At 48.3% G+C, this 27,257-nt stretch overlaps 2 protein-coding genes across 12 annotated transcripts in view; both read right to left on the bottom strand.

Annotated features, from left to right (window-relative positions):
• The window catches only part of GLE1 (GLE1 RNA export mediator), a 70,989-nt gene extending 67,994 nt beyond the window's left edge, over positions 1 to 2,995 (bottom strand). Inside the window, exon 1 of the mRNA XM_011988647.1 lies at positions 2,775 to 2,995. Coding sequence (XP_011844037.1) covers positions 2,775 to 2,873 — 99 coding nt within the window. The 5' untranslated portion in view covers positions 2,874 to 2,995. The remainder of the gene's footprint in view (positions 1 to 2,774) is intronic.
• A 3,399-nt stretch (positions 2,996 to 6,394) lies between these two features.
• ODF2 (outer dense fiber of sperm tails 2) overlaps positions 6,395 to 27,257 on the bottom strand; it is a 62,097-nt gene continuing 41,234 nt past the window's right edge. For 5 of the 11 annotated variants that reach the window (XM_011987803.1, XM_011987794.1, XM_011987826.1 and 2 more), the window contains 9 exons: positions 26,175 to 26,246; positions 24,656 to 24,727; positions 23,467 to 23,583; positions 22,636 to 22,821; positions 22,050 to 22,159; positions 19,899 to 20,034; positions 15,427 to 15,537; positions 15,158 to 15,262; positions 13,127 to 13,453 (listed from right to left, as the gene is read on the bottom strand). In XM_011987803.1, coding sequence (XP_011843193.1) covers positions 13,232 to 13,453; positions 15,158 to 15,262; positions 15,427 to 15,537; positions 19,899 to 20,034; positions 22,050 to 22,159; positions 22,636 to 22,821; positions 23,467 to 23,583; positions 24,656 to 24,727; positions 26,175 to 26,246 — 1,131 coding nt within the window. In that variant the 3' untranslated portion in view covers positions 13,127 to 13,231. Of the gene's footprint in view, positions 7,596 to 8,829; positions 8,956 to 9,396; positions 9,560 to 11,492; positions 11,594 to 13,126; positions 13,454 to 15,157; positions 15,263 to 15,426; positions 15,538 to 19,898; positions 20,035 to 22,049; positions 22,160 to 22,635; positions 22,822 to 23,466; positions 23,584 to 24,655; positions 24,728 to 26,174; positions 26,247 to 27,257 lie in introns of those variants that run through there. The other 6 variants (XM_011987760.1, XM_011987789.1, XM_011987770.1 and 3 more) reach the window with 3 other exon arrangements.

Raw genomic sequence — 27,257 nt, forward strand, 5'->3', positions numbered from 1 at the left:
GCCTCCCAAGTAGCTGGGATTACAGACATACGCTACCATGCCCAGCTTATTTTGTATTTTTAGTAGAGACGGGGTTTCTCCATGTTGGTCAGACTGGTCTCCAACTCCTGACCTCAGGTGATCCGCCCTCCTCGGCCTTCCAAAGTGCTGGGATTACAGGCATGAGCCACCACACCCGGCACACCTGGTTAATTTTTTTGTATTTTTTGTAGTGGTGAGGTTTCTCCACGTTGCCCAGGCTGGTCTCGAACTTCTGGGCTCAAGTGATCTGCCCACCTTGGCTTACCAAAGTGCTGGGACTGCAGGTTTGAGATACTAAGCCTGGCCCAGCTTGAACTGGCCTCAAGCAATCGTCCCGCCTCAGCCTCCCAAAGTGTTGGGATTATGGGCATGAGTCACCACACCCAGCCTAATAATTTTTTTAAAAATGGAAATAGATATGGATATGTGTGTATACATCCTTAGTAGTAATAATGATCATATCTAGTACCAGATCTTGGTTTGTAAATATAATTTTAAATCAAAGGAAACCAGGGGGGTCTCTGCAGAAAAGGTAAGTTCCAGAGTTGGAGGTAGAAAAATATAAGATGAGCCTGGAACATCTTTGTATGAGAAAATAAGTACTGATTACCTATGATATAATAAATAAATGAAAAAACCAGAGTAGTTGGGAGATTGCTACAATGAGCTAAAGTAAACTGATTGAGCAAATAAGTAAACATATTGAGAATAACAGGAGCCAAACTTCTCACTGTTAGGTAACATATTTACAAAGATGGATGGGGTAAGATTAGATAGAAAGAAATGTGAAGTGCTGGGTTGGAAGTGGCATTTATCAGTATGAAGCCATGGTTTTATAATATATATGTACACACAAATGGTTATAGATAATAGATAAATGTGTATGTGGTGATATGTGTACATATTTAGAGATGTATTATTTCCTAGCTCTGTCTACTGAGAAGGCCTAGAAGCAATGGTATCCAATCAAGAATCTCAACATACTAAACTCCTAGAACTTGGTTTGTAAATACAGCTCCACCCTCCACTTCAAAAGAATCAGCCTCTTCGGAGAAATAGCTGATTCCAGGGTTGAGACAGGGAAACTTGCACCTGGGACACCTTTTTGTGCCAAAAAGTAAAGAAATGTCAATGAAAGATGGAAACATGTCAAAGGAACACAGGAACCGACTTAATGAGTCGCCCAGTAGCCAAATCTGGGACATTTTTCTTTTTAATTCTTATGAATACATAATCGTTGTACATATTTACAAGGTTACTTTTTTTTTTTTTTTTGAGACACAGTCTCACTCTGTTGCCCAGGCTTGAGTGCAGCAGCACAATCTCGGCTCACTGCAATCTCTGCCTCCCGGGTTCAAGCAATTCTTATGCCTCAGTCTCTGGAGTAGCTGGGATTACAGGCATGCACCACCATGCTCGGCTAATTTTTTTATTTTCAGTAGAGATGGGGTTTCACCATGTTGGCTAGGCTGGTCTCGAACTCTTGACCTCAAGTGATCCATCCCCCTCGGCCTCCCAAAGTGCTAGGATTACGGGCCTGAGCCACCACGCCCAGCCTTGCCTGTGATATTTTGATACAAGCTTACAAAATCTGGGATATTTAAAATAAAATAAATAATAAAAGTAATGGATTACAACTCACTGAATAAAACAGAAATCCATGAGTCCATACCAATATAACTAAACAACAGAGAAAAGAAAGCATCTCCTGACGGTGGAACGCCAACTAACAAATACAGAAGGAATAGTGGATATAAATAAACAGGATCTGGCAACGTCATAGAGGTGATCGACTCATGTGGAAAACATCAATGAATGCTAAAGCCATGGAGGATGAAGGTATGCCCAGAAAAAGGATACTGGTGTAATCTCCACAATACTTACCAACAATTACTAAGGGAAAAATGACGAATTTTAAACGGAAAGACCAGGCAGATAACAACGTAACCAGGTGATCGAGATTAGCATCACCAGTGTTGGGATGGGTTGACATCTGTGTGCCTCCTGAGAAAGCCATGGCATCATTTCTGTAGTATTCCTGCCAAGACTGCTTAACCTTGGTCTGGTGGTTTGAAAGCACCTATGCTGGCAGTCAACCTACAGAATGTAAGGTCTGTATTTTTCAAAACTGTCAACAACATAAAAGACAGGAGAATATTTTAGGATTGTTTCCCAAGAAGTCTGAGGATGCAGAACAACGTCTTATCTGTAGCTAACTAGCAGCGACTCGGGAATGGGAGCTCTGCCTTAACTCTCCGCATCCCTCCACTTCTAGTGTAGAGCTTTGCAAACACTAGGTACAGTGACCACGCCCCCATTCACTTTCCAGGTCTGCCAAATCAATCTAGAAATTTGGTTATTTCACTGGCAGCAACGGATTAGGTCATGTCAATCGTTCGTCGCAAAATCTAGAGCTCCCAGCACATGAGACACGCAGTAAGTTAACTGAGCCTGGGGCCAAGATTGCTTTGACAACAGCAGAGCGGAGAAGGCGCCCAACTGGCGGAGGGTAGCAATGAAGCCTTCAGAGCGCGGGGCACCTGTGAAGTCAGGGGAGCTCCCTGAAACGCTAAAATAGGCTGGAGGGGACAGAAATCCCAGGACAGAAGGATGTACACACAGAAGTCAAGAAATAAATGCAGGTTGTTAGACTGCACGGGTTCCCGGAAGCAGAACGTGCCAAGGGCTAGGGAGGAGAAGGGTTCGGTCGCGAGCGGCCGGAAGGGCCTACGTCCTCCGAGGCCACCGCTCACCTCGCCCCGCAGCAGCCAGTCGCGGTAGTAGCAAAGGCGACCTTTGTCGGAACTGCGTAGAGCCTGCAAGGTCTCCCAGCAGCGACCCTCAGACGGCATGGTAGGCTCTGGGGCAGCTTCTCCGAGGCGCCGCTTCTGACCAAACAAGCCCTCGAATCAGCCGCCGGGAAGGCCGCTCAGGCTTCCGCTTCCGGGGCGCGCGCGCAACACAGCCCCGCCCCTAACGGCTGCGTGCCCCGCCTCCGGCAACGCTCCCGCCCTCCCGCCAGTGCGCCTGCGTGCAGGAATTGCCTGTGACAGCACGTTCCGCGGAGGTAAGCACCAGTTCCCAATCCCCGGGGCTGCAGAAAATTGGTATGTGCCTTGAGAATGTGCAGAAACTGGAATCCTCATACACTGCTCATGGGAATGTAAAATGAAGCACCTGCTGTGGAAGACAGTCTGGCAGTTCCTCAAAAGGTTAAACAATTACCATTTGACCCAGCAATTCTCCTAGGTAAATATATGTATAAAAAATACACCAAAGAAATGAAACCTATGTATATACAAAAACTTGTCCATGAATGTTCACAAGCAGTGTTATTCATAATGGCCAAAAAGTGAAAGCAACCCAAATGTCTATCCATTGGTGAATGGATAAATATAGTACTATATGTGCAGTTCCCGGGTTCTCCCGCTTTCTGTGCACTGACCAAGTATCCGAGTGCCTTGATCGCCCTGTGACCCAGCCAGTTGCAAGTTTTTTCCTGCAGACTTGCAACCAAATATGGGCCTTGCATATCCCCAGGCACTAATAAGGATATCTAAGTTGTTGCCCAAAACGCTGAAACTGACCCCTGCCTTTAGCCAAATTCCATAAACCCTCATATAAACTCCACACCCTGACCCCTCGCTGGGGATGTACCTAGGTGAAACACCTCTTTTCTCTCGCTATCCGTCGCGAGAATTGCTGCAGCCCACTCTGTAAGTTTCCCTAATAAATGTTTTGGGTTTAGTGCTCCTTTTTTGAGACAGAGTGCTTGCTTTGTCCCCCAGGCTGGAGTAGTGGCTCCATCTCGGCTCACTGCAAGCTCCGCCTCCTGGGTTCAAGCGATTCTCCTGCCTCAGCCTCCCATGTAGCTGGGACTACAGGCGCCCGCCACCACGCCCAGCTAATTTTTCTATTTTTAGCAGAGATGGGGTTTCACCACGTTGGTCAGGCTGGTGTCAAACTCCTGACCTCAGCTGATCCACCCACCTCGACCTCCCAAAACACAGGGATTACAGGCATGAGCCACTGCGCCGGGTCATAGTGTTTCTTTGGAGTCCCAACCAGCCCTATTTGGCAGGAGGAAACACTATCTACATAATGGAATGTTATTTGGCCATAAAAATAAAGTACTGATGGTACACTGAAACATCAATCTTGAAAGCATTATGCAGAGAGAAGCCAGTCATGAATGGTCACATGTTGGACAATTCCATTTATGTGAAATGTCCAGAAGAGACAAATCTATAGCGCCAGAGAAGCTTTACGACTAGTTGCCAGGGGCTGCGGGAGGGGAATGGGGACTGACTGCTAATGGGTATGGGGTTTCTTTTTGGGAGTGATGAAATTGGTTGGCTGGGCGCAGTGGCTCACAACTGTAATCCCAGCACTTTGGAAGGCCCAGGCAGGCGGATCACCTGAGGTCATGAGTTTGAGACGAGCCTGGGCAACATGGCAAAACCCTGTCTCTACAAAAAATACAAAAATGAGCCGGGCACAGTGCCATGCACCTATAGTCCCAGAGGCTGATGCAGGAGGATCCCTTGAACCTGGGAGGCAGAGGCTGCAGTGAGCCGAGATGGTGCCACTGCACTGCAACCTGGGTGACAGAGTGAGACTCCATTTCGAAAAAAGAAAAAACTAGGTCTAGAATTAGATAATGGTGATGGCTGCACAACTTGGTGAATATACTACAAACCACTGAATTATATATACACTTTATCTTTTCGAGACAGAATCTCGCCACGTTGCCCAGGCAAGAGTGCAGTGGCGTGATCTTGGATCACTGCAACCTCCACTTCCTGGGTTCAAGTGATTCTCCTGCTTCAGCCTCTCAAGTAGCTGGAACTACAGGCGTCTACCACCACTCCCGGCTAGTTTTTGTATTTTTAGTAGAGACAGGGTTTCACCATGTTGGCCAGGCTGGTCTCAAACTCCTGACCTCAGGTGATCCACCCACCTCGGCCTCCCAAAGTGCTGGGATTACAGGTGTGAGTGACCATGCTTAGCCTATATATACACTTTAAAAGGGTGAACTCTAGGTCAGGTATAGTGGCTCATGCTCGTAATCCCAGCAGTTTGGGAGGCCAAGGTAGGATTGCTTGAGCCCAGGAGTCTGAGACCAACCTGGGCAACATGATGAGACCTGCCTCTACCAAAAAAAAATCCAAAATTAGCCAGGCATGGTGGTGTGCACCTGTGGTCCCAGCTACTCAGAAGGCTGAGGCAGGAGGATCCCTTAAACCCAGGAGGTTGAGGCTGTAGTGAGCCATGATTATGCCACTGCACCAGCTTGGATGACAGAGGGAGACCGTTTCAAAAAAATAAAAGGAGTGAATTTTATGTGAACTATATCTCAATAAAAATAGAATGAGTCACAGTTGTCCAGAGATGGCTCTAACCGGGACCCCAGACTTTCTGACCCTTCCATTGTCCACCACCTCGTGAGATCTCAGTGTGAGATAGGAAAGATTCTCTCTGGAGTATCAGCAATGTGAACATTTTTCATTTTCTGAGTTTTTTAAAATTCTCTGGACTTCTTGTAATAAAAATATTTAAAAAGAAAAATTGTTGGAAGAGTCCCAGCAAGGGACTCCAAGAGAGGTGTTGCTCACACCAGAGTTACAGAGCAGTGCCCTGCACTGGGGTTTTCTTTAGTTTGCCAAAAACAATAATGAGTTATACAGATATATATATGTGTTGGTGGAAGTCTGTCAATTGTCCTTTCTTGGGAAGGCCTTTCACCTATTGTAAGTTCATGTCCATTTACGTTAAGAGTGTGAAAATGAGCTTGGTTTTTTGGCAATGGTAGCTAGAATTACCTTCATTGGAAAATCTGAAAGCTGGAAACTATAAATATCCTCAAAATTTGGTGGAGAAAAGAGATTTCTGGTCTTTGAAATCCAGATGCCTAGATGGATTCAAGAACACAGAGAAGGCTGGGTGCAGTGGCTCACACCTCTAATCCCAGCACTTTGGGGGGCCAAAGTGAAACGTTCGCTTGAGCCCAGGAATTCAAGACCAACCTGGGCAATGTGGTGACATCTGTCTCTACAAAAAATAGTAAAATTAGTTGGGCATGGTGGCATACACTTGTGCTCTCAGCTACTGTGGAAGCTGAGGTGGGGGGATTGCTTGAGCTAGGGAAGTCAAGGCTGCAGTGAGCCATGTTCCCGCCATTGCACTCAGCGTGGGTGACAGAGACCCTGTCTCCAGAAGAAAAAAGAACACAGAAGAAATTCTCTAGAGTTGAGTTAGAGTGGCTGAGAGGTGAGAAGACTGGACCAGCCAGGCTAATACTAGCTAGAATCAGAAGGGCAGAGGTTAGCACGGTACGAACAAAAATGGTGAACAAAAATGGCCCAGATTCTTATTCAGAAACTGATTCACATTTTAAAAATATATACTGTACATTATCCCATCCTCTTCCTAACAGCTGAAGTGATCTACCCTAAAACACCAAGCAATCCTTGTTACAGTTTGTTCCCTCCTGACAGTTCACTGATTATAATGTGAAAGCACCAACCTGAGCTAAAATGAAATGAAAGCCCGATGTTTCAGTCACCAAGTACTTTAAAACTGTCTGCTGGCTCTCCTGCAGCATTTTACTTAATCATTTTTTAGACGAGGGATGAGGAGTGGTTAGGTAAAGGAAATCATCAAATGGAGCCTTAAATAACTGATTATAAAAGCTTTTTGTAAAATCACACAAATATTTCAAGAATAAATGCATTCTGGAGATACAAACCAGGCAAAAAGAAACAAAAATCAATGAAATTGGCATTACACTTGTAAAAGGCCAAATAGACACAAGCCCTCGAGGGTCTGTTTTGAAGTGCTTGGGGGCAAGTGGCCTCAAAGAAACTTGGGAGTGAGAGGTTTGCACTGAGCTTGGGAAGGGAGCCTTGGGAAAACACCACACTTGTGAAATCAGGAAAAAAAAAAAAAAGCAAGTGATGGTGCTCACAGCCCAGGACGACCTCCTGCTGGTTTAGGTCAGAGAAAACCTGAGAGAGAGATTCCTAAAACAATGAGGGTTGTAAGGGGACTGGTGGAAAAAATCCAGTGGAAATATTTTCTCAGGAAAGACGGGAGCAAAGTCATGGTAAGTTAAAATCCGGTACCCTAATGTAGTAGTAAACTTAAGGCCTGTTGAAGAGATTTTAAAACTTCCATCAGGTGACTGTATCAGGGAGGAGAAAACCAAGTGCTTCCTGCTTCACCTTCTGCTGCTTCTGGGACTTTTCTAGAGCTAGTACCTAAGGACAAGACCCTGAACCCATTTTATCACTGGGAGAGGAAAACCACCAGGCTTCCCAGCTATGGCTTGGCAACTCCGGAGTTCCCGCGGCTTCCGTCAGGGCTCCAGGCCCTGATAGGTGGCCTCAGGCAGGAGGAGATCGGGAGCGGATGGGAGAGCTGGTCAGGAAGGTGGTATAGGGACCATCCCCAAACACGTTGGCATATGATGATTTGAGGAACTGGACGTAGTTCTGCATGCTGCGGTTGGTGCTCTCGGACTGCTCCAGGCGATCTTTCAGGTCTTGCAGCCGGCTCTGGTAGCGGCGATCCGCCTATGAGGAGAAACACAGCATGGGTCTGCTGTGCAGTGTCCAAAATAGAAGTCCATGGAGACATAGGGACTTTCTTAGGAGTTGCCAGGGGGTTGGGGGAGGCGAGTGCAGAGTGACTTCTAATGGGTATGGGGTTTCTTTCTGAAAATATTCTAAGGCCAGACACAGTGCCTCATGCCTATAATCCCAACACTTCAGGAGGCCAGGACAGAATCATCACCTGAGCCTGGGAGTTCAAGACCAGCATGCGTCCGGGCGTGGTGGCTCACGCCTGTAATCCCAGCACTTTGGGAGGCCAAGGTGGGCAGATCACAAGGTCAGGAGATCGAGACCATCCTGGCTAACACGGTGAAACCCCATCTCTACAAAAAATACAAAAAATTAGCCGGGCGTGGTGGCACATGCCTGTAGTCCCAGCTACTCGGGAGGCTGAGGCAGGAGAATGGCGTGAACCCAGGAGGCGGAGTTTGCAGTGAGCCGAGATCGTGCCACGGCACTGCCACTGCACTCCAGCCTGGGTGAGAGTGAGACTCCATCTTAAAAAAAAAAAAAAGACCAGCACATGGGCAACATAGTGAAACTCTATCTCTACAAAAAATATAAAAATTAGCTGGGTGTGATGGTGTGTGCCTATAGTCCTAGCTACTCAGGAGGCTGGGGTGGGAGGACTGCTTGACCCCAGAAGTTTGGAGCTGCAGTGAGCTATGACAGCACCACGGCACTCTAGCCTGGGTGACAGAGTGAAACTTGATCTAAAAAAAAGAAAAGAGTCTGGGTGCAGTGGTTCACGCCTGTAATCCCAGCACTTTGGGAGGCCAAGGTGGGCAGATCATTTGAGATTACGAGTTGAAGACCAGCCTGGCCAACATGGCGAAACCCCATCTCTACTAAAAATACACACAAAAAAGTAGCCAGGGATGATGGCACATGCTTGTAATCCCAGCTACTCGGGAGTCTGAGGGTGGGGTGGGGATCATATGAACCAAGGAGGTGCAGGTTGCAGTGAGCCGAGATCGTACCACTGCACTCCAGCCTGCGTGACACATGGAGACTCTGTCTCTAAATAAATAAATATCTACCCAGGATATCCTGAAGGGATAGGAAAGTGATTGGAGAAAAATGAAACCATGTCATATTCACAAAAACAGTAACAACAAAACACCTTGGCCCATAGGCCCCACAGAAGCTAGCTTTGCTGCCCACTCTCCTAGCCCGGCCCACCAGCCTGACTCACATCGTCACGGCTCCGCCGCAGCTGGCTCAGTTCAGTTTTGGTTCTGCTCAGCTGAGTCTCAAGGTCCAGGATTTTGTTCTGGGCTGCTCGCTCCTTGGACAGCGCGTGCTCCTTGGTTTGTTCCACCTGCACATTCAAAGGCCCAGACATGAGGCTGGTTTACTGGACATGGGGAACACTTGGCAAAGAGAAGGCTGGGCCCTTCCCACTATCTGGTCTCGCAGACAGCACTTGCACATCATTGTGGACTGTGTTCTCTAGAACGCTGGGGCAGGAACTAACTACGGGGATTATGCGTGCCACCCAGCTTTGCCTGCCCTTTTCCAATGCTCCAGGAGTCACCACCTAAGATGTGGTAAGCCTATGTGAGGCTCAAGAGGGTAGTGAGTAAATGAGCAATCATCAGATATCAAGCACTGAGCCCTCTACAGTGAAAATGTGATCCTTACAACTAATTCATGAAGCGGGTACAACTGTGTGCCCATTTTTCAGATGGAGAAATAGGCTGAGAGGTTAGGTGATTTGCCCAAGGTCACAGAGCTAGTCACTCATGAAATCGGGACTGACCTGCCTCCTCGCATCTTCAATGGCGCTCTCCAGCTGCCTTGCCAGGGCCCCACATTCGCGTGTTTTCTCCTCCAGCCGCAGCTGAGACTGGTGGATTGCCTCCTCCCTCTTGGCAATCACCTGTAGGAACTCGATATTCTGGGCACTGGTCGCCTCCAGTTTCCTAGGTGGAAGCACTCAGTCAGATCCTGGGCATACCCCAACCTGTCATGTTCCACCCCGCCAGGGGGCTGCCAGCCTCTCCTGGACTGGGGATCTCATCATGCCAAGAATCTCCAAGGAGCCACAGGAATAAGCCAAAGAAATCTGTAGATCAGCAAGGTGGCCAAAGGACTGTGCAGCTGGAGCAACTGGTTAGAGAACAGAGTGAAGGGTGGGAACGCAAGCAGAGACTGACCGTGGACTGTGTTAAGTGTGGATAGCATCACATGGAACACAGCAACTTGCAGCTCAGAAAAATGGCACCACTATTATCCCCACTTTAGAGATGAAGAGACCGAGCCTCAGAGAGGGGAATTCATTGGCCTGAATTCAGCACAGCTGGCAAGTCTGTAACCAAAACCCAAGCCCTCAACTTCTGCTGTTCACTGCTGCCTCCCACAGTAAAGGGACTTCAGCTACACCACTCAACATCTTGTGTGACCAGCCATAGGGCAGCTGTGGCCATCCTGATATACACACACTGTCCTCAGTGCACTTCCAGGATGCCTTCCAATTTAAGGAGCTCTGCAGGGCCTGCAGGATCTAGCTGCATTTCCAAGGCCGGGAGGGCAGAGCAGAGGTGGAGCCTGGAAGGAGCCCACTTGGTTGTAGCCTCTTTGCAAGTGCACTGGCCCCCTAGGGCACTTAGAGCCTCCTAGACCTCAGGCACCTTCACCTCTGAAACTAAGGCTGGGACCAGGGCTGGAGGACTCTTGCCCACCTCTTACAGATGCTCATATAAGCTCTCAAGGAAGACAGTCACGGGTCTAAGTCATGCTTTGCCAGGTACCAACAGTGTGATGCTGGGAAAGTCACTTAACTCCTCCCCAAGCTCAGTTTCCTCATATTTAAAACTGGGATAATACCAGCTAACTAATAACATATGCTAAACTATACTGAGCGCTCCTCTATGCCAGGTAACATGCTAGGACCTTTACCAGGATTGTATCATTGAAGACTCACACTACCACCATGAAAAGATTATTATCAGCCAGGTGTGGTGGCTCCCGCCTGTACTCCCAGCACTCTAGGAGGCTTAGATGGGTGGATCGCTTGAGCCCAGCAGTTCAGGAGCAGCCTGGGCAACACGGCGAAACCCCTTCTCTACAAAAAATACAAAAATTAGCCAGGCATGGTGGCGTACGTCTGTAGTCCTAGCTACTTGGGAGGTTGTGGCAGGAGAATCGCTTGAGCCAAGGAGGTCGAGGTTGCAGTGAGCTGAGATTGCACCACTGCACTGGAGCCTGGGTGACAGAGTGAGATGACTGATTGATTGAGTGATTGATTGATAGACAGATAGACAGATAGATATAGATAAATTAACTCTACCTTGATCCTTTCCTCAAAAAGAGGAAATTGAGCTTCAAAGGAATTAAATTATTTGCTCAAGATGACAATGACGGTAAGTGGCAGAGCTGGGCCCCAAGGCCAGGGCTTCTGATTCCCAAAGCTGTACCCTTCACCTCTGACTGCCTCCAACAATCCGTAAATAACAGAGAAGGGTCAGATCAGAAAGGTCTTTGGAAGGGTGACTGGCAAGAAAGGGCAGAAAAGAGTGGGGAAGTGGCCCCACCACAGTATACTGGCTGCTGCATTCAAACTGGGCCCTGCTGGCATGCTTGGACCAGGCATGCCTTTTGGGACAGGTGGTGCCTACAGGTGGGCTGATCCTGATCACGCTGTCATGGAGTGTCTCCCCAGGCTGAGAGGCCCCCTTGCTCTCTCCCACAATGCTTACCACTGAAAAGGAAGCAGCTTTTCCTCTGAGGTCTGCCTAGTACCTTCCAGGGCCTTGAGTCCCTCAAACACTTCCGCACACTAAGCAAAAAACAGCTAAGTGGCTGAAAGTCTCAGGTCCTAGGAAGAGGACAGAGATGGGACCAAGTGCCTCTAACCTCTCCAGTTCATCCACCTTCAGACTCAGCTGTTTATTTTCCTTCTGGGAAGCCTGATGTTTCTCTCTCGCCATCTCCAGCTTGTCCCCCTGGTGTTCGATCTAAAATGACAGGAACACAGACTGGTTTACAAAGGAATTTCCCGCTAGAGCCCTCCCCTCTCCCTATGACCTGTTGTCCACACCCAGGAAAGGGGCACAGTGCCCTCAGCAGGTGTCCAAGTCTCAACGCACAACCTAGAGGAGAAAGGACAGCAGGGATAGGTTAGGCCCAACTCCAAAGACAAAAGGCTGTCCCCACAGTGGGAGAAACCAGGTTTGATGCTAAAGAATGACAAAGATGCTTTCTTGATCAGGGGAGGCCACTCAGAGAGGCCCAGCTAGGATCCAGGAAAGACATGAGAAGGCAGAAACAGCTGACAGGGCTAACTGGCCCATACAAACCAACCAGAGAGCTTTACCTGTTATGTTGCTGGTACTATTGATCTCAACCTCCTCTTAACTGGGGACAAGTGCAGGCAAGACCACAGGAAATCTGTCAATCCTTTTGAGTTGGCAAGTTTGAGAATGTACCCAGACCCAGAGGACTGCTTTATGCAGAAGCCTCGGCTATCAGGGCTAAAAGGCCCTGAGAATGCTCAGGTTCAACGGAGAAGGCAGGCACTGTAAGGTTACAGTACTGAGAACATGGGGTTGGGAACCAGACAGAGCTGGCTGGGTTCCAATCCCTGCTTACTAAGTACTAGCTCTGTGATGGTAGGGAATTACTTCTCTCTATGCCTTGGGCTGCTTTCTGTAAAATGGGGGAAATAACACATGCACCTCACAAAGTTCCTGATGGAATTAAATGAGAGAATGCAGGAACACAGAAGAGGTGCTCAAAAAATGGTAGCTCCTTTTCTAATTATCACAAGTACACATGTCAGGAGTGGGGAAGGGGCCAGCTGGGCACCGTAGCTCACACCTGTAATCCTAGTACTTTGGGAGGCTGAGGCGGGCGGATCACGAGATCAGGAGATGGAGACCATCCTGGCTAACACGGTGAAACCCCGTCTCTACTAAAAATACAAAAAATTAGCTGGGCGTTGTGGCAGGCGCCTGTAGTCCCAGCTACTCGGGAGGCTAAGGCAGGAGAATGGCGTGAACCTGGGAGGCGGAGCGTGCAGTAAGCCGAGATCGCGCCACTGCACTCCAGGCTGGGCGACAGAGCGATACTCCGTCTCAAAAAAAAAAAAAAAAAGTGTGGGGAAGGGGCCTTGCCCAAGGTCATGCTGCAAATGGGTGGTATATAAGTTCTTGGACACTGTAGGCAGTAGGCATGGTTCTAGTAACCCAGAGACAGACTGCTTCTGGGAGAAAGGGACTGCTTGCTTCTTTCAGGACAGAATCTCAGGCAGTGAATGTTAAGAGTCAGGAGAAGCAGCTGAAGCAAGAGCAAGAGAAAAAGAAATTCTACAGCTCGGTGTCTGCTGGCACCTCCCAGCTGTGGGTGTGGAGCTGAGGACAGCAGCAGAGCATACAGGCAGAGGCAGGCAGAGGCAGCAGTCTTGGGTGGGGGCAACAGCAGGAGGGCCCAGTGACTCCACGCAAGTGACGGCTCCTATAACTACAATCACTTTGTGCAAACACATGGCATTTGGCACACCAGACTTTTATTTCACAGCACTGATGATAGCTCACTCCTTTTAAAAAGCGGCAGCCAAGAAAAAGGAAGTAGTCCTCCCTTGGGGGGCGTGCAGCTCATCTTGGTATGCGGGCCCCTGCTCGGGTCAGTTCGTGGGACCCTTTCTGCCAGTCCCTTACCCGGCTGCGCAGGTCTGATATGATGGCTGTGAGGTCGATGTTCTTCCGCTCATAGCCCTGCAGTTGGTCTTGGCACTCAGCCAGCTTCGCCTCCGTGATCTTCAGGATGTCAGGGAGCTGCTGCAGGTCAGCCAGCTGAGACTGGAACTGCCTTCGTGCCTGAAGCAGGAAGGAAAGACCCACAGTTGGGAAAGGCCTGGCTCCTAGTGGAGCCAGGCAGAGTCCTTTAGAGTTAGGGCAGGGCTGACACAGTCCCCAGTGGAGGATCCTGCAAAATCCACAGCAGAAGTGTGGCCTACGCTCCCTGCTGGCCACTGAGCAGGTGGCTTGCCATTCACTTAGTTATCCAATAACAATGGCAACCACACAGTAAACACCAAGACCCCAGGCATTGTACCAGGGGCTCTGCACACTTGCTCATTTAATTCAGACAACCTGTAAAACAGGTGATGCTGTCCCCATATAAGGATAGTAAGGATCAAGAGAGCTAAGTCATTTGCCCAAGGTCATTCAGCTACAAACTGGTAAACACAGGATTAAAGTCTAGTCTAACTCCAAGCCAAGCACAGTGGCTCACGCCTGTAATCTCAGCACTCTGGAAGCCAAGGGGGGCAGATCATTTGAGGTCAGGAGTTTGACACTACCCTGGCCAACATGGTGAAACCCCGTCTCTACTAAAAATACAAAAATTAGCTGGGAGTGGTGGCACACGCCTGTAGTCCCAGCTACTTGGGACGCTGAAGCAGGAGAATCGCTTGAACCCAGGAAGTAGAGGTTGCAATGAGCTGAGATCATGCCACTGCACTCCAGCCTGGGCCACTGCACTCCAGCCTGGGTGACACAGCAAGACTCAGTCTCAAAAAAAAAAAAAATTTAAAAAGTCTAGTCTAACTCTAAAGCCCCTAGGAAAGCAGTCACAATGCTACAGGTCAGAGGGAAAGGTGAGAAATATCTGGTCTCAGTCCATCCTTCTACTTAACATGGAGACTGAGGATCAGAGAGGAGTTTGACTTGCTCCTCTCTGATTATGAAACAAATTAGTGGCTGAGCCTGGACTCAGCCCATCTCCAAGGTAACCATTAAGATAATCCCCCTGCTCTAATCAGCCAAACCATCTGCAGAAGAATAAGGCTTTTTGGGAAGAGGATGGGAGACATATTTTCTGGGTGGTACAAAATAAAGACACCATATAGAATGAAATGGGCATGCCAAAGACCTGGCATAACTGTAGATTTCTGTCTACTTAGATGCTCCAAGCAGGAATTTTTTTTTTTTTTTTTGAGACAGAGTTTTACTCCTGTTGCCCAGGCTGGAGTGCAATGGCACGATCTCGGCTCACTGCAACCTCCGCCTCCCGGGTTCAAGCGATTCTCCTGCCTCAGTCTCCCAAGTACCTGGGATTACAGGCATGTGCCACCATGCTCGGCTAATTTTGGTATTTTAGTAGAGACAGGGTGTTTCGCCATGTTGGTCAGGCTGGTCTTGAACTCCCGACCTCAGTTGACCTGCCTGCCTCAGTCTCCCAAAGTGCTGGGATTACAGGTGTGAGTCACTGCGCCTGGCCAGGAGGGTTTTTGTTGTTGTTATTGTTTTAAGGAAATTGAAAAGGAGATAGAAGAAAACCAAGAGAAAAAAAAAAAAACAAGACAAAGCAGCAGCATGAGAGAGAGAAGAAAGGAGACAAGAAAGAGACAGAGGAGAGAGACACACGGGTAGAGTAGATCAGTCCACCAATGAGAAAGTGAGCTCATCTTTGTTGCCCAAATCAGGTAGGGTCAAAGGCAAACGAGAGGAACACACTCACAGTCATTGAGTTAGATACGGAATTGGGTAGGAGAAGAAAGCAAGGAAGGAAAGCAGTACCGCCTCAATCTCTTTGTTCATCTCATCTTTAAGGATCTTGTTCTCCTTGTCACAGCGTTCTAGCTGGGCAGCTACTTCATCAGCCTCCAATCTGGTCTTCATCACCTAAGGACCAACAACACGGTGGTTCATCTTAGGCAAAGCCACGTTTTGGTGAAAACCATCTTCCATACCCAACCCTTCCTGGGATTGGCCTGGTAGGGAGCCCCCAGTCTGATGGGGGCAGGGTCGGCACTGCTTGGAAGGGCCAGGGCCCCAGTGAGGCCTACCTGACTCTTATAGTTGTCAATCATCCCCTCATAGTTCTTCACTGAGGCCTTCAGCTGCTGGACCTCGAGGTGTGCCTGGTTGAGCTTGTCCTCCATTGGAGCAAAGCTGGCCTAGAAGGGATGGCTCATGAGTAACCCACAGGAAGGTTCTGCAACAGGTGGACCTCCTACCCTCAACTCTATCCAAGGAACCAGCAAAGGAAAGGCCCCCTACTCTAACCCACAAAGCACTTTGCCTGAGAGAAGCACCGAGAAGCAGGTAAGACTCCTAATGTTACCACCTCAGGTGAATAGAGATGCAAATAAATTACTTCTGTTTTTTCTTATTCCAAAAGCAATATATAATCATTAAAGAAAATGGAGATAAAACCAGCCGGGCGCGGCGGCTCACGCCTGTAATCCCAGCACTTCGGGAGGCCGAGGCGGGTGGATCACGAGGTCAGGAGATCGAGATCACAGTGAAACCCCGTCTCTACTAAAAATACAAAAAATTAGCCGGGTGTGTGGTGGTGGGCGCCTGTAGTCCCAGCTACTCGGGACGCTGAGCCAGGAGAATGGTGTGAACCCGGGAGGTGGAGCTTGCAGTGAGCCGAGATCGCGCCACTGCACTCCAGCCTGGGCGACAGAACTAGACTCTGTCTCAAAAAAGAAAATGGAGATAAAACCAATACACACTAATCCTAATGCTTAATGACTTGGGATATAGCTTTACATCTATAGCTGCATAACTTTTTCATTTCTGTCAAAAAGAATGAGATTATACTATACTTACTGCTATGTAACATACTTTTTCCCCGCCATGGGATCTGCCAGGTTGTATGTAACATACTTTTTGTTTAAATGTGTTATTTATTTATTTATTTATTTATTTATTTATTTATGAGACAGAGTCTTGCTCTGTCACCCAGGCTGGAGTGCAGTGGCCCGATCTCAGCTCACTACAACCTCTGCCCCAGAGTTCAAGCAATTCTCCTGCCTCAGCCTCCCGAGTAGCTGGGACTACAGGCATCCGCCACTACGCCTGGCTAATTTTTATATTTTTAGTAGAGACAGGGTTTCACCATATTGGCCAGGCTCGTCTTGAACTCCTGACCTTGTGATCTACCCGCCTCCGCCTCCCAAAGTGCTGGGATTACACGTGTGGGCCACCGCGCCCGGCTGTTTATTTTTGAGGTGGAGTCTCGCTCTGTCGCCCAGGCTGGAGTGCAAAGACACAATCTCAGTTCAATGCAACCTCCACCTCCCAGGTTCAAGCTATTCTCCTGCCTCAGCCTCCTGAGTAGCTGGGATTACAGGCACACACTACCACACCCGGCTAATTTTTTATATTTTTGGTAGAGATGGGGTTTTACCATGTTGGCCAGGCTGATATCAAACTCCTAAACTCACATGATCTGCCTGCCTTGGCCTCCCAGAGTGCTGAGATTATAGGCGTGAGCCACCATGTCCAGCCGTAACATACTTTATAAATTAACAATATGTTGTGGGCTGGGTGCGGTAGCTCATGCCTGTAATCCCAGCACTTTGGGAGGCCAAGGTGGTAGGACCACGAGGTCAGGAGTTCGAGACCAGCCTGGCTAATCCTGTGAAGCCGGGTCTCTACTAAAAATACAAAAATCAGCCAGATGTGCTGGCGTGCACCTGTAGTCCCAGCTACTTGGGAGGCTGAGGCAGAAGAATCGCTTGAACCTGGGAGGTGGAGGTTGGTTGCAGCAAGCCGAGATAGCACGACTGCACTCCAGCCTGGGCGACACAGTGAGACTCTGTCTCAAAAAAAAATAAAAATAAAAAAAATAAGGTTGTGAATTTCTCTCAAGTCAATAAATGTCCTCTGAACTTACAATGCAGGTGGGAAATTTAAAGAATAAAATAAATGTCTTCCTGTAACCCAAATACTCATCTTAGATGGAATAATATAAAATGGTGTATCAAATGAATAAAATAAGTAGTAGTCACTTAAAAGAGAGATAAAGCTCAAAAATCCAACCTTAACAGATGTCTGTAAATATGGTTAAATCAGAAAAGCAAGTGACAGAATAATGGATGGATGAGTGGATGTGTATGTGCTTGATTATGTTAGTACTGGGGGAAAATCTAGAAAAATACATGTTCATGGCTAGTGGAGATCTTCACGTCTATATCACGTTTCTGTAATGTTTTCAACTTTTACTATGAGCATATTTAACTTTTATAATCATACTAGGAAAGGCCAGGCGTGGTGGCTCACGTCTGTAATCCCAACACTTTGGGAGGCCGAGGCAGGTGAATTGAGGTCAGGAGTTCGAGACCAGCCTGACCAACGTGGTGAAACCCTGTCTCTACTAAAAATACAAAAAATTAGCTGGGCATAGTGGCGGATGCCTGTAATCCCAGCTACTTGGGAGGCTGAGGCAGGAGAATCGCTTGATCCCGGAAGGTGGAGGTTGCAGTGAGCCAAGATCGTGCCACTTCACTCCAGCCTGGGCAACAGAGCAAGACTCCGTCTCAAAAAAAAACAAAAAAAATTATATTAGGAAAATATACTTCTACAAACATCATTTTGAAGGGCCACAATGTAATACACTACACAGATACACCATACTATAACTAATCCCCTAAATAATTGTTGGCTTTTAAAAATTTTTTTTTAGAAATGGGGTCTTGCTGGGGTTGCCCAGGCTGGTCTAGAACTCCTGGCCTCAAGCAGTCCTCCCGCATTGGGATTACATGTGTGAGCCACCATGGCTGCCCTCCTAAATAACTGTTAAGACTCACATGTTACTTTTAATGTATCTGACAATTGCACTATATAATGAGATACTAGTACACTCCCACCAGAGTAGCTAACATAAAATAGACACTCAGTACCAAGCATTGCCAAGGAGGCCAGAGCAACTGTTACCCTTTAACTCACCACTGACAGGTGTGGAGATTTGTTCAACTACTTTACTGTTCAGTAACATCTACCAATAACTACTTTACTACTTAGTAACATGCTTTACTATTCAGTGACATCTACCAAATATAGACTTATGCACACCCAGTGATGACCTGGCAGTTCTACTTCAAGGTATATAGACAATAAAGACGCACCAAATGTGTACACCTAAAGACATACAAAGATGTTCACAGCAACACTATGGAAACCGAAATGTCCACTGACAGTAGAATGGACAAATATACTGTGGTGTATTCATATAACGGCATACCCTAGAGGACTGAGGATGAATAAACTGCTACAAACAATGGGGCTGGCTCAGCAAACTTGCTGAGTAGAAGCCAGGCCCGAGGGTATTCAAACTACTCAAATCTCTAAAGTTAAAAGCAGGCAACTAACTTGTGGTGACAGGAGATGGGCTAGCAGTTACCTTTACAGGTGTATTAGTAACAAGAAAGGTCACTAGGGTGCAGGCAAGGTTCAATCAGAGTGACTGATGGATAAAGTATATTCACTTTATGAAAATTCTAGGATCTGTGTACTTTTCCATATGTTATTCTCCCTTACAATCAATCTTAACAAGAAAAAACAAAATCAGTGAAAAAATAAAGCTAGATATTATTGCCCAGATCAACAAAAAACCAAGATAAAACCTCTCTCTGAAATGTCAACCTCTGCTCAGGTGCCTCTTGCCCCGGCAGGCTGAAAGGAGGGTATGGTGAGGTTAAGAGCTAGGGCTCCAGAGTCAGACTCGGGTTCAAATCTCAACTCCGATACTTCCTAGGGCAAAATCTTGACAAGAAACTTGACCTCTCTCTCGGCCTCGGTTTCCTTATTCTCATTTCTTTTTTTTTTTTTTTCGCCCAGGCTGGAGTGCAGTGGCGCGATCTCAGCTCACCGCAACCTCCACTTCCCGGGCTTAAGCAATTCTCCTGCCTCAGCCTCCTGAGTAGCTGGGATTACAGGCACACGCCACCATGCCCAGCTAACTGTTTTTGTATTTTTAGTAGAGATAGGGTTTCACTATGTTGGCCAGGCTGGTCTTGACCTCCTGACCTCAGGTGATCCGCCTGCCTCAGCCTCCCAAAGTGCTGGGATTACAGACGTGAGTCACCACGCCCGGCCCCTTATTCTCATTTAATGGAGATAATCATCACGTTACTGGCAGATTGTTTTCCAGGCTGGAGTGCAGCGGTGCGATCTTGGCTCACTGCAGCCTCAACCTCCCAGGCTCAAGCGATTCTCCCACCTCAGCCTCCTGAGTAGCTGGGATTATAGGCACATGACTCCACGCCTGGCTACTTTTTGTATGTTTTGTAGAGACAGAATTTCGCCATGTTGCCCATGGCTGGTTTCAAACTCCTACGCTCAAGTGATCCTCCTGCCTTGGCCTCCCAAAGTGCTGGGATTACAGGCCTAAACCACCACGCCTGGTCAAATCCAGGCTTTTCTGACTCCGTCTTAGTCCGATGCCCCCAGGCCCACTTAAGACAAGACCTGGTCATCAGCTCACTGGGCCCCACCCAGATGCCTGGTCCCCAGCTCTCACGCGAACCTTCAGTCTCTCATTCTCCAGCTTGAATGCGGAATACTCAGCAGTCTGACGGTGTAGTCTCTCCACCAGGCCATCCCGGTCTTCCCGCATCTTCTCCTCCAAGGTTTGTTGTTGGTTTACGAGATCTGTTACCCGGCTGGAAGATCACAAAGTGAAAGCAGACAGAGACAATCAATTACACAGGTTCTAAAGAACCCAGGTCATTGTGTGGTGAGGGACCAAGTGTTCTCACCACTCAACATACTGCCTGCCTGCTCCCCAATCTCCATACTGAGAAGCAACTCTGCTGCCCTGCCTCGGCATTGCTGCTGTGGCACTCCCATGCCTGTCGCACCTCCAAACAACGTCCGTTAAGATGTGTCTCCCATACCTCCCCTTCCAACAAACCATCTACAATTCAACAACAAGCAATGACTTATTAAGAGAAGTGTGGGCTGGGTGTGGTGGCTCACACCTGTAGTCCCAGGGCTTTGGGAGGCCAAGGCGGGAGGACTGCTTGAGCCTAGCAGTTGAAGGTTGCAGTGAGCTATGCTGGTGCCACTGCACTATAGCCTGAGTGAAAGAGCAAGACTTTGTCTCCACTTTAAAAATAAGAGAGAGAGAGGGATGTGTACCCATCTTGATCCTCTCATGAGACCAAGACACTCTTTGAAGGCAAGGACCCTTCCCAACTCCCTACAACTCCTCCCTGAATCTCTCTGCCTATCAGGTCTTGGTGTTAGGACAGACTCTTCTGGAATCCCGTCCTGGACTCCCAGGCTGGTGGGCAGGGATTATCACCTAGGCATTCCTCTCCAGCCAGGCCCTGAGCACCCTGGGCTTTTGTGCCCCCAGCGGGGGGCTGGTGCCATGATTGGCTCATTCACATATGAATACCCACCTAGCACAGGCAGGAACAGCAATGAGTGTGGTGTGGGAAAAAGGCACAAATAGAGAGAAAGACGCCAACTTAGGAGCCAGCTGCCTGCCCCACCCCCAGTCCCTTCTGCTCCCTGCTGCTCCCTCAGTCACTCAGCAAAGCTATCATCAGTCAAAGAGCAGAGACTGTGGCCTCAAGAGGAGCCCTGGGGCTCACAGGTGCTTACTCCTCTATCTTGACCACAGATCCATCAAAAAACTTTTGCACAATACGTGCTCTCAGTATTGACCAATTACGGTCCACCACTGAACACTGACCAGGCCCAAGCAAACACGTCAGTTTGCTGGCAACTCAAGTTCACCTGGCAAACTCCTACTCACACTTAAAAACTCAGTTCAGACATCTTGTCCCTGACTCCTCCCCTGTACCACGTATGCTTCAGAACTCCCTAAGGACAGCAGCTGGCATACAGCCTGGCACATAGTGGGTTCTCAGAACATGTTTGCTAAGTTGAGGTGAATATAATAAGAGACTTTCCCGACCTGGGAGATTAAATGAGCTCCCCCATGACCTATCCTTAGTACAGGGAGTCCGTGCCTCTTGTAGCCCTATCTCCTCTACAGAGTAGAGGGCAAGACATGCATTTGTCTTCTTACTGCTATAACCCTGATGGCCAGCACACAGCAGCTTGGTATACGGTAGATGCCCAATACATATTTTTCCAATAAATGAAGGAACAAATGAGAATGATGGAATGGTCGCTGCTCACAGTTCGCCAGTGGCAAGAAAGGTGTCAGCTCAGTCACTTGCAACGTGGGGCCACTTTTGCCCCCTACTCCCATGCCATACCACTGACCTACTGACTGGCAGGCACTGGCAAACAGCTGCTGTCCCTGGGCAGACAACAGAGAGAAGACACTTGGGTCACTATCTGCCCCATTTCCCAGGAATAGGAATGAGGACACCAGGGTGCCCATTTCAAATGCCGTGTAGACTGGGGACAGGCTCAGGCCCACGTGCTAAAGTCAGACTCACACCTCTGTGAGCAGAGACCCGACCCCTACCCAGTGCCTAACAGTAGGGTAGGACCCCAGGACTAGGGCCAGAGCCTGCACCCCAGCTCCAACCAGAAAGCCCAGCTCAGGGCTGCCCACATCACAGCCCAGTGCAGCCCCCAGCCCGGACAGTACAAACAGCAGTCATGTGGCCTTCCCTGAGCCACCAGGCTCCTCCCACCTGCACACCCAAGTCCCTCAACAGCCCCATGTTCCCTCTCCTACTCTAAGACGTACTCATTCAGGACAATAATTTCCAGCTCGAGGTCTCCCTTGTCTTTTACGACTTGGTTGTAGCGGCTTCTCCAGGACTCCAGAGTGGATAAAGCTTCAGCAACATAAAGATCCTGGGAACACGGGACAACAGCGCCTGTCAGCCTAGTGTCAGTGCTGAGGCTGCCAGGAGCTGGGAGCAGGCTCATCCTAGGTGGTTTCTCACCCTGGTAACCTAAACCTCATTCTGGAATTCACCTTTCTAGGGGGCGCTGGGAGTGACAGTGGGAGCTCAGTTAGTGCTCCCAGATTTCTAGCAATCAAATGTGTCCTGTTTGTAAATCCTTCCTTGACCATCATTCTCACCCACAAAGTTGACATGGCTGAACTCTCCTACAAAGCCTCCAATCATCTCCAGCTACCCACCCATCCAGCTTTTACCCATTTGATCCCCTTAACTCCCTCTCCCTCCTCCCCAGTCATCTATCCTTTCCACCACTACCATCCCTCATCCACCCACCCCTCCACTACCCATCTGGCCAACCACCCCTCTGCCATCACGCAGCCCTCCACAGGGCAGGTGAGGAGCTGGGCACCCCAGGCCTGTGACCTTGTCGGCGAGTTGCACGTGCAGCTGCTCGGCGTACTCCTCGCTCTTCTCGGCTCGCTCCTTCTGGGCGCGGATGGCCTTCTTCAAGCTCTCTTTGTCTCGGTCTCCCTTCTGCTTCAACTCCTTCAGCTGCTCCATGATGGCCTCCACTTCTGCCTTGTGCTGATTCCCGCTGCGCTCCAGATTCTGGAAGGGGGAAGGGTTGGGACAGAGAGGGAGAAGAGAGACAAAGAGGTTGTGGGAAGGCAAAGCAGAGGGTGAAGGAGAAATGGAGGAAAAGGCAAGAGCAAAGAGGAAACGAGGAAGACAGAAAACAGATGCTCAGCTGTGTAAGAGGCTCCCCTAACTCGGACCAGAGACACAGTCCCTCCCAGCTCCCACGATACCTCCCTGGATCTCTCAGCCCATGGGGTCTTGATATTAGCTCAGAACTGCTCTGGAATCCTTCCCTGAACTCCCAGCCTTGTGTTCAGAGATAATTCCTTGGTCACTCAGCAGATGTATGACCTCAGAGGACCCCTGGGCTACAAAGAGACCATCCCTTTCTCTTGGGTAATTAGGAGAACTGAGGGCCTAGGGGATTAAGTGATAGGCCTGGGGACATGGCACACAACCCCGTCACTGCTGGGAAGGATGCCCAACACCTCCTGGGTCTCTGTCCATTGCTCTTGCCACTGTCCTAGAATGTCTCAAAGGCCTGAGTATTTTGTCATCAGCTGTCTCAGAAACCTTTGGAGGCACACTTCCTGAGTGTGATACCTGGGCCAGGCCACCACCATCAAATTGGCAGGCCTTGCCTCCTCTTTTCCCACTTGTGGGGCCAGTAGGTACCTTGATCTGCATGCACAGGCGACTGTTCTCAGCTTCTTTGGACCGAAGCTGTGCCTGCAAATGCCCACGCATGGACTCCATGGATTTAGAAAGCTCAGAGGCTGTCTTTGCTTGAGCCTGTGGAGAGACAGAGAAAGTGATGGAGGCACAATATTTTTTTGTTTGTTTTTTTCAGACGGAGTCTCGCTGTGTTGCCCAGGCTGGAGTGCAGTGGCGCAATCTCGGCTCGCTGGAACCTCCACCTCTTGGGCTCCAGCAATTCTTCCGCCTCAGCCTCCTGAGTCGCTGGAGTTATAGGCACATGCCATCAAACCCAACTAGTTTTTTGTACTTTTAGTAGAGACAGGGTTTCACCATGTTGGCCAGACTGGTCTCGATCTCCTGACCTCAAGTGATCCACCCTCCTCGGCCTCCCAAAGTGCTAGGATTACAGGCGTGAGCCACCGTGCCTGGTCAACAATTTTTTTTTTTTTGAATCAGAGTATCACTCTGTTGCCAAGGCTAGAGTGCAGTGGCATGACCACAACTCATTGCAGTCTCAGTCTCCCAGGCTCAAGTGATCCTCCCATCTCAGCATCCAGAGTAGCTGGAACTACAGGTGCATGCCACCATACCTGGCTGATTTTTTTAAATTTTTATTTTTATTTTGCAGAGATGGGGTCTCTCTGTGTTGCCCAGGATGGTCTCGAACTCCTGGCCTCAATCAATCCTCCTGCATTGGCCTCCCAAATTGCTAGGGAGAAGCCTAGGCTGGTCTCAAAAAAAAAGTGCCAGACATGAGCCACTGCACCCGGCCCAAAGGCAGGATTTGAACCCAGCTCTCTGCATATCCATTATGTTCTACTGGCTCATAACAATGCACAACTGCGGCTGGATGCAGTGGCTCATGCCTGTAATCCCAGCACTTTGGGAGGCCGAGGCAGACAGCTCACGAGGTCAAGAAATCAAGACCATTCTGGCCAACATGGTGAAACCCCATCTCTACTAAAAATACAAAAATTAGCTTGGCATAGTGGCGCACACCTGTAGTCCCAGCTACCTGGGAGGCTGAGGCAGGAGAATCGCTCAAACCCGGGAGGCAGAGGTTGCAGTGAGCTGAGATTGCGCCAGTGCACTCCAGCCTGGTGACAGAGCAAGACTCCGTCTCAAAAAAAGAAAAAAGAAAAAGCACAACTGCTGGGGACAATACCTTCTCACATTGTATTTCCTGAAGGAGCTCTTCCACCTCCTTGTCCTTGTCTTGCAGCAGTAACAGCAGGCGCTGGAAGAGAACAAAGGCTGTCAGGTGCCTCCTGGGAAGGGCAAAGAGGCCCAGCCCAGGGAGGACAGAGACTTCTGAGTGCCTGGCCACTGGGGCCCAAAGTCCTATGTATATTGGCCCATGTCAGAGATCCATGTCAGAAGCACCTAACACATGCATTAAAAAAATTTTCTTAAACAATGAACATGCCGGGCGCGGTGGCTCACGCCTGTAATCCCAGCACTTTGGGAGGCCGAGATGGGCGGATCACGAGGTCAGGAGATCGAGACCATCCTGACTAACACGGTGAAAACCCATCTCTACTAAAAATACAAAAATTAGCCAGGCGTGGTGGCGGGCGCCTGTAGTCCCAGCCACATGGGAGGCTGAGGCAAGAGAATGGCATGAACCCAGGAGGCGGAGCTTGCAGTGAGTGGAGATCGCGCCACCGCACTCCAGCCTGGGCAACACAGCGAGACTCCGTCTCAAAAAAAAAAAAAAAAACAATGAACATGTATTTATTTTACAATTTAAGAACAGTAATGTTAATTGTAGAAAACATTGAGAACACACCAAAAAACTCCTCCAAAGAAACCCCGTAACCCCCCATGTAGAAATAACTAGTTAATGCATATTAAAAGTCATATACTCAGCACCCTTTAAAAAAAAAAAGTCATATGCCTACTTTGTTCCATAGCCTAAAATCTCATTTTGACCACAATGTGATTAAATCTTCTGTTATCTTTCGAAAGAGCTGCTTGATGTTTCAAGTTACTGACATGTATCGTAACTTAACAAGGGTTCTTGAGCTGGGAATGCATTATCGCCAAGCTTGCTGCATCTCCACTCCTTCCTTGACTAAGCATCAGAAGAAACAGGCCACACCTTGGGAAACTGGGCCTCCATCTCCCTCCCCTCTCTTGGAGACTTACAAAAGCATTAATACAGCAGACACTCCAAAAAAGTCTTGGAAAAAGCTGTTGAACTTTATGTTCAGGCCAGCCTATGGTTTCCCAAATTTAACTGGCTATGGAACCTCCCCTTTGGTTTCTTGCACTCATTAACATCTCAAGGAACTTAGGGTTCCATGAATAGACTTTGAAACATGCTGCTTTGGGAGAGACTCCTAGAATTAGGATTACTGAGTCCAAAGGTGTGTGCTTTTTGATGGCTTTCAATCCATAATACAAATAAGGAAATCCAGCTTTCACAGACAAGGATGATTTACAAATCCAACATCATTATTACCTGCCTTCATGTTGGTGTCCAGCTTTGTGGTTCAAGGTCTCAAGTAACTAACTACACAAGCCTATCAGAACAGGCAGGACAGGAGGACATCAGCCCATTTTACGGATCATGAAACTAAGACCCAGCGAAATGCTCCAGCCCTCCTGCCTTGATCCAAGCACATGGAATAACACCCTTGCCACCTGTACCCACTAGAGTAGACAGGGGGAGCCTTAGATACCGCTTTCTCTGAGTCGGCCTCCGCCAGCCGTTTCAGTAGTGCTCCTTGTTGCTCCATTAGTCTTTCAGAATCCTTCAAAGAAAGGCAAAGGAAAAGGTCAAGTCATTAAGCAATAAACCCAGATGTCTACATTTTATTGATTCTTTACCTTTTCCAAAAATTGTATTTTTTTTTTTTTTGAGTCTTACTCTGTTGCCCAGGCTGGAGTGCAGTAATGCAGTCACAGCTCACTGCAGCCTGGTCCTTCTGGGCTCAAGCCATCCTCCCATCTCAGCCGACCTAGTAGCTGGAACCACAAGTATGCACTACCATGCCCGACTTTTTAAACATTATTATTATTTGTAGAGTTGGAGGGTATCGCTGTTTGCCCAGGCTGGTCTTGAACTCCTAGGTTCAAACTATCTGCCTGCTTTGGCCTCCCCAAGTGCCAGGATAACAGGTGTGAGCCACGACACCTGGCCCAAAAAGCTGTATTTCTAATTTGAAAAGTAATAGGTGAATATATTCTCACTATGAAATACTGAATGCTAATAAAGCTACAGTTCCTCCTGTACCCACCTCCAAACCCTACTCTACTACTATTAGTTTGAGGAGTATCCTTCCCATCCTTTTTCTCTGCATCTACAGAGAGAAATACTGTATTTCTCTGTATTGAAAATACTTTACAGAATTCAATATTATATTCAAATCCTGTTTCTCTGTAATGAAACAGTATTTTGCTACATCAAGAGAAATACTGTTTTTCTCTGGGGGAAGCAGGAAGGGATTCAAGTGTAACTTTAGGAAAATAATATCATATTGTATTTATGTGTTACTTAATTTTTTTAAATTTTTTTATTTTTTAGAGACAAAGTCTCACTCTTGTACCCCAGGCTGGAGTGAGATGGCATGATGGCACGATCTCGGCTCACTGCAACCTCCGCCTCTCAGGTTCAAGCGATTCTTCTGCCTCAGCCTCCCGAGTAGTTGGGATTACAGATAACTGCCACCATGCCTGGCTAATTTTTGTATTTTTAGCAGAGACGGGGTTTCACCATATTGGCCAGGCTGGTCTCAAACTCCTGACCTCAGGCGATCCGCCTG

The sequence above is a fragment of the Mandrillus leucophaeus genome, unplaced genomic scaffold (assembly GCF_000951045.1).
Source record: "Mandrillus leucophaeus isolate KB7577 unplaced genomic scaffold, Mleu.le_1.0 Scaffold109, whole genome shotgun sequence".
In the NCBI taxonomy this organism is placed as follows: Eukaryota; Metazoa; Chordata; class Mammalia; order Primates; family Cercopithecidae; genus Mandrillus; species Mandrillus leucophaeus.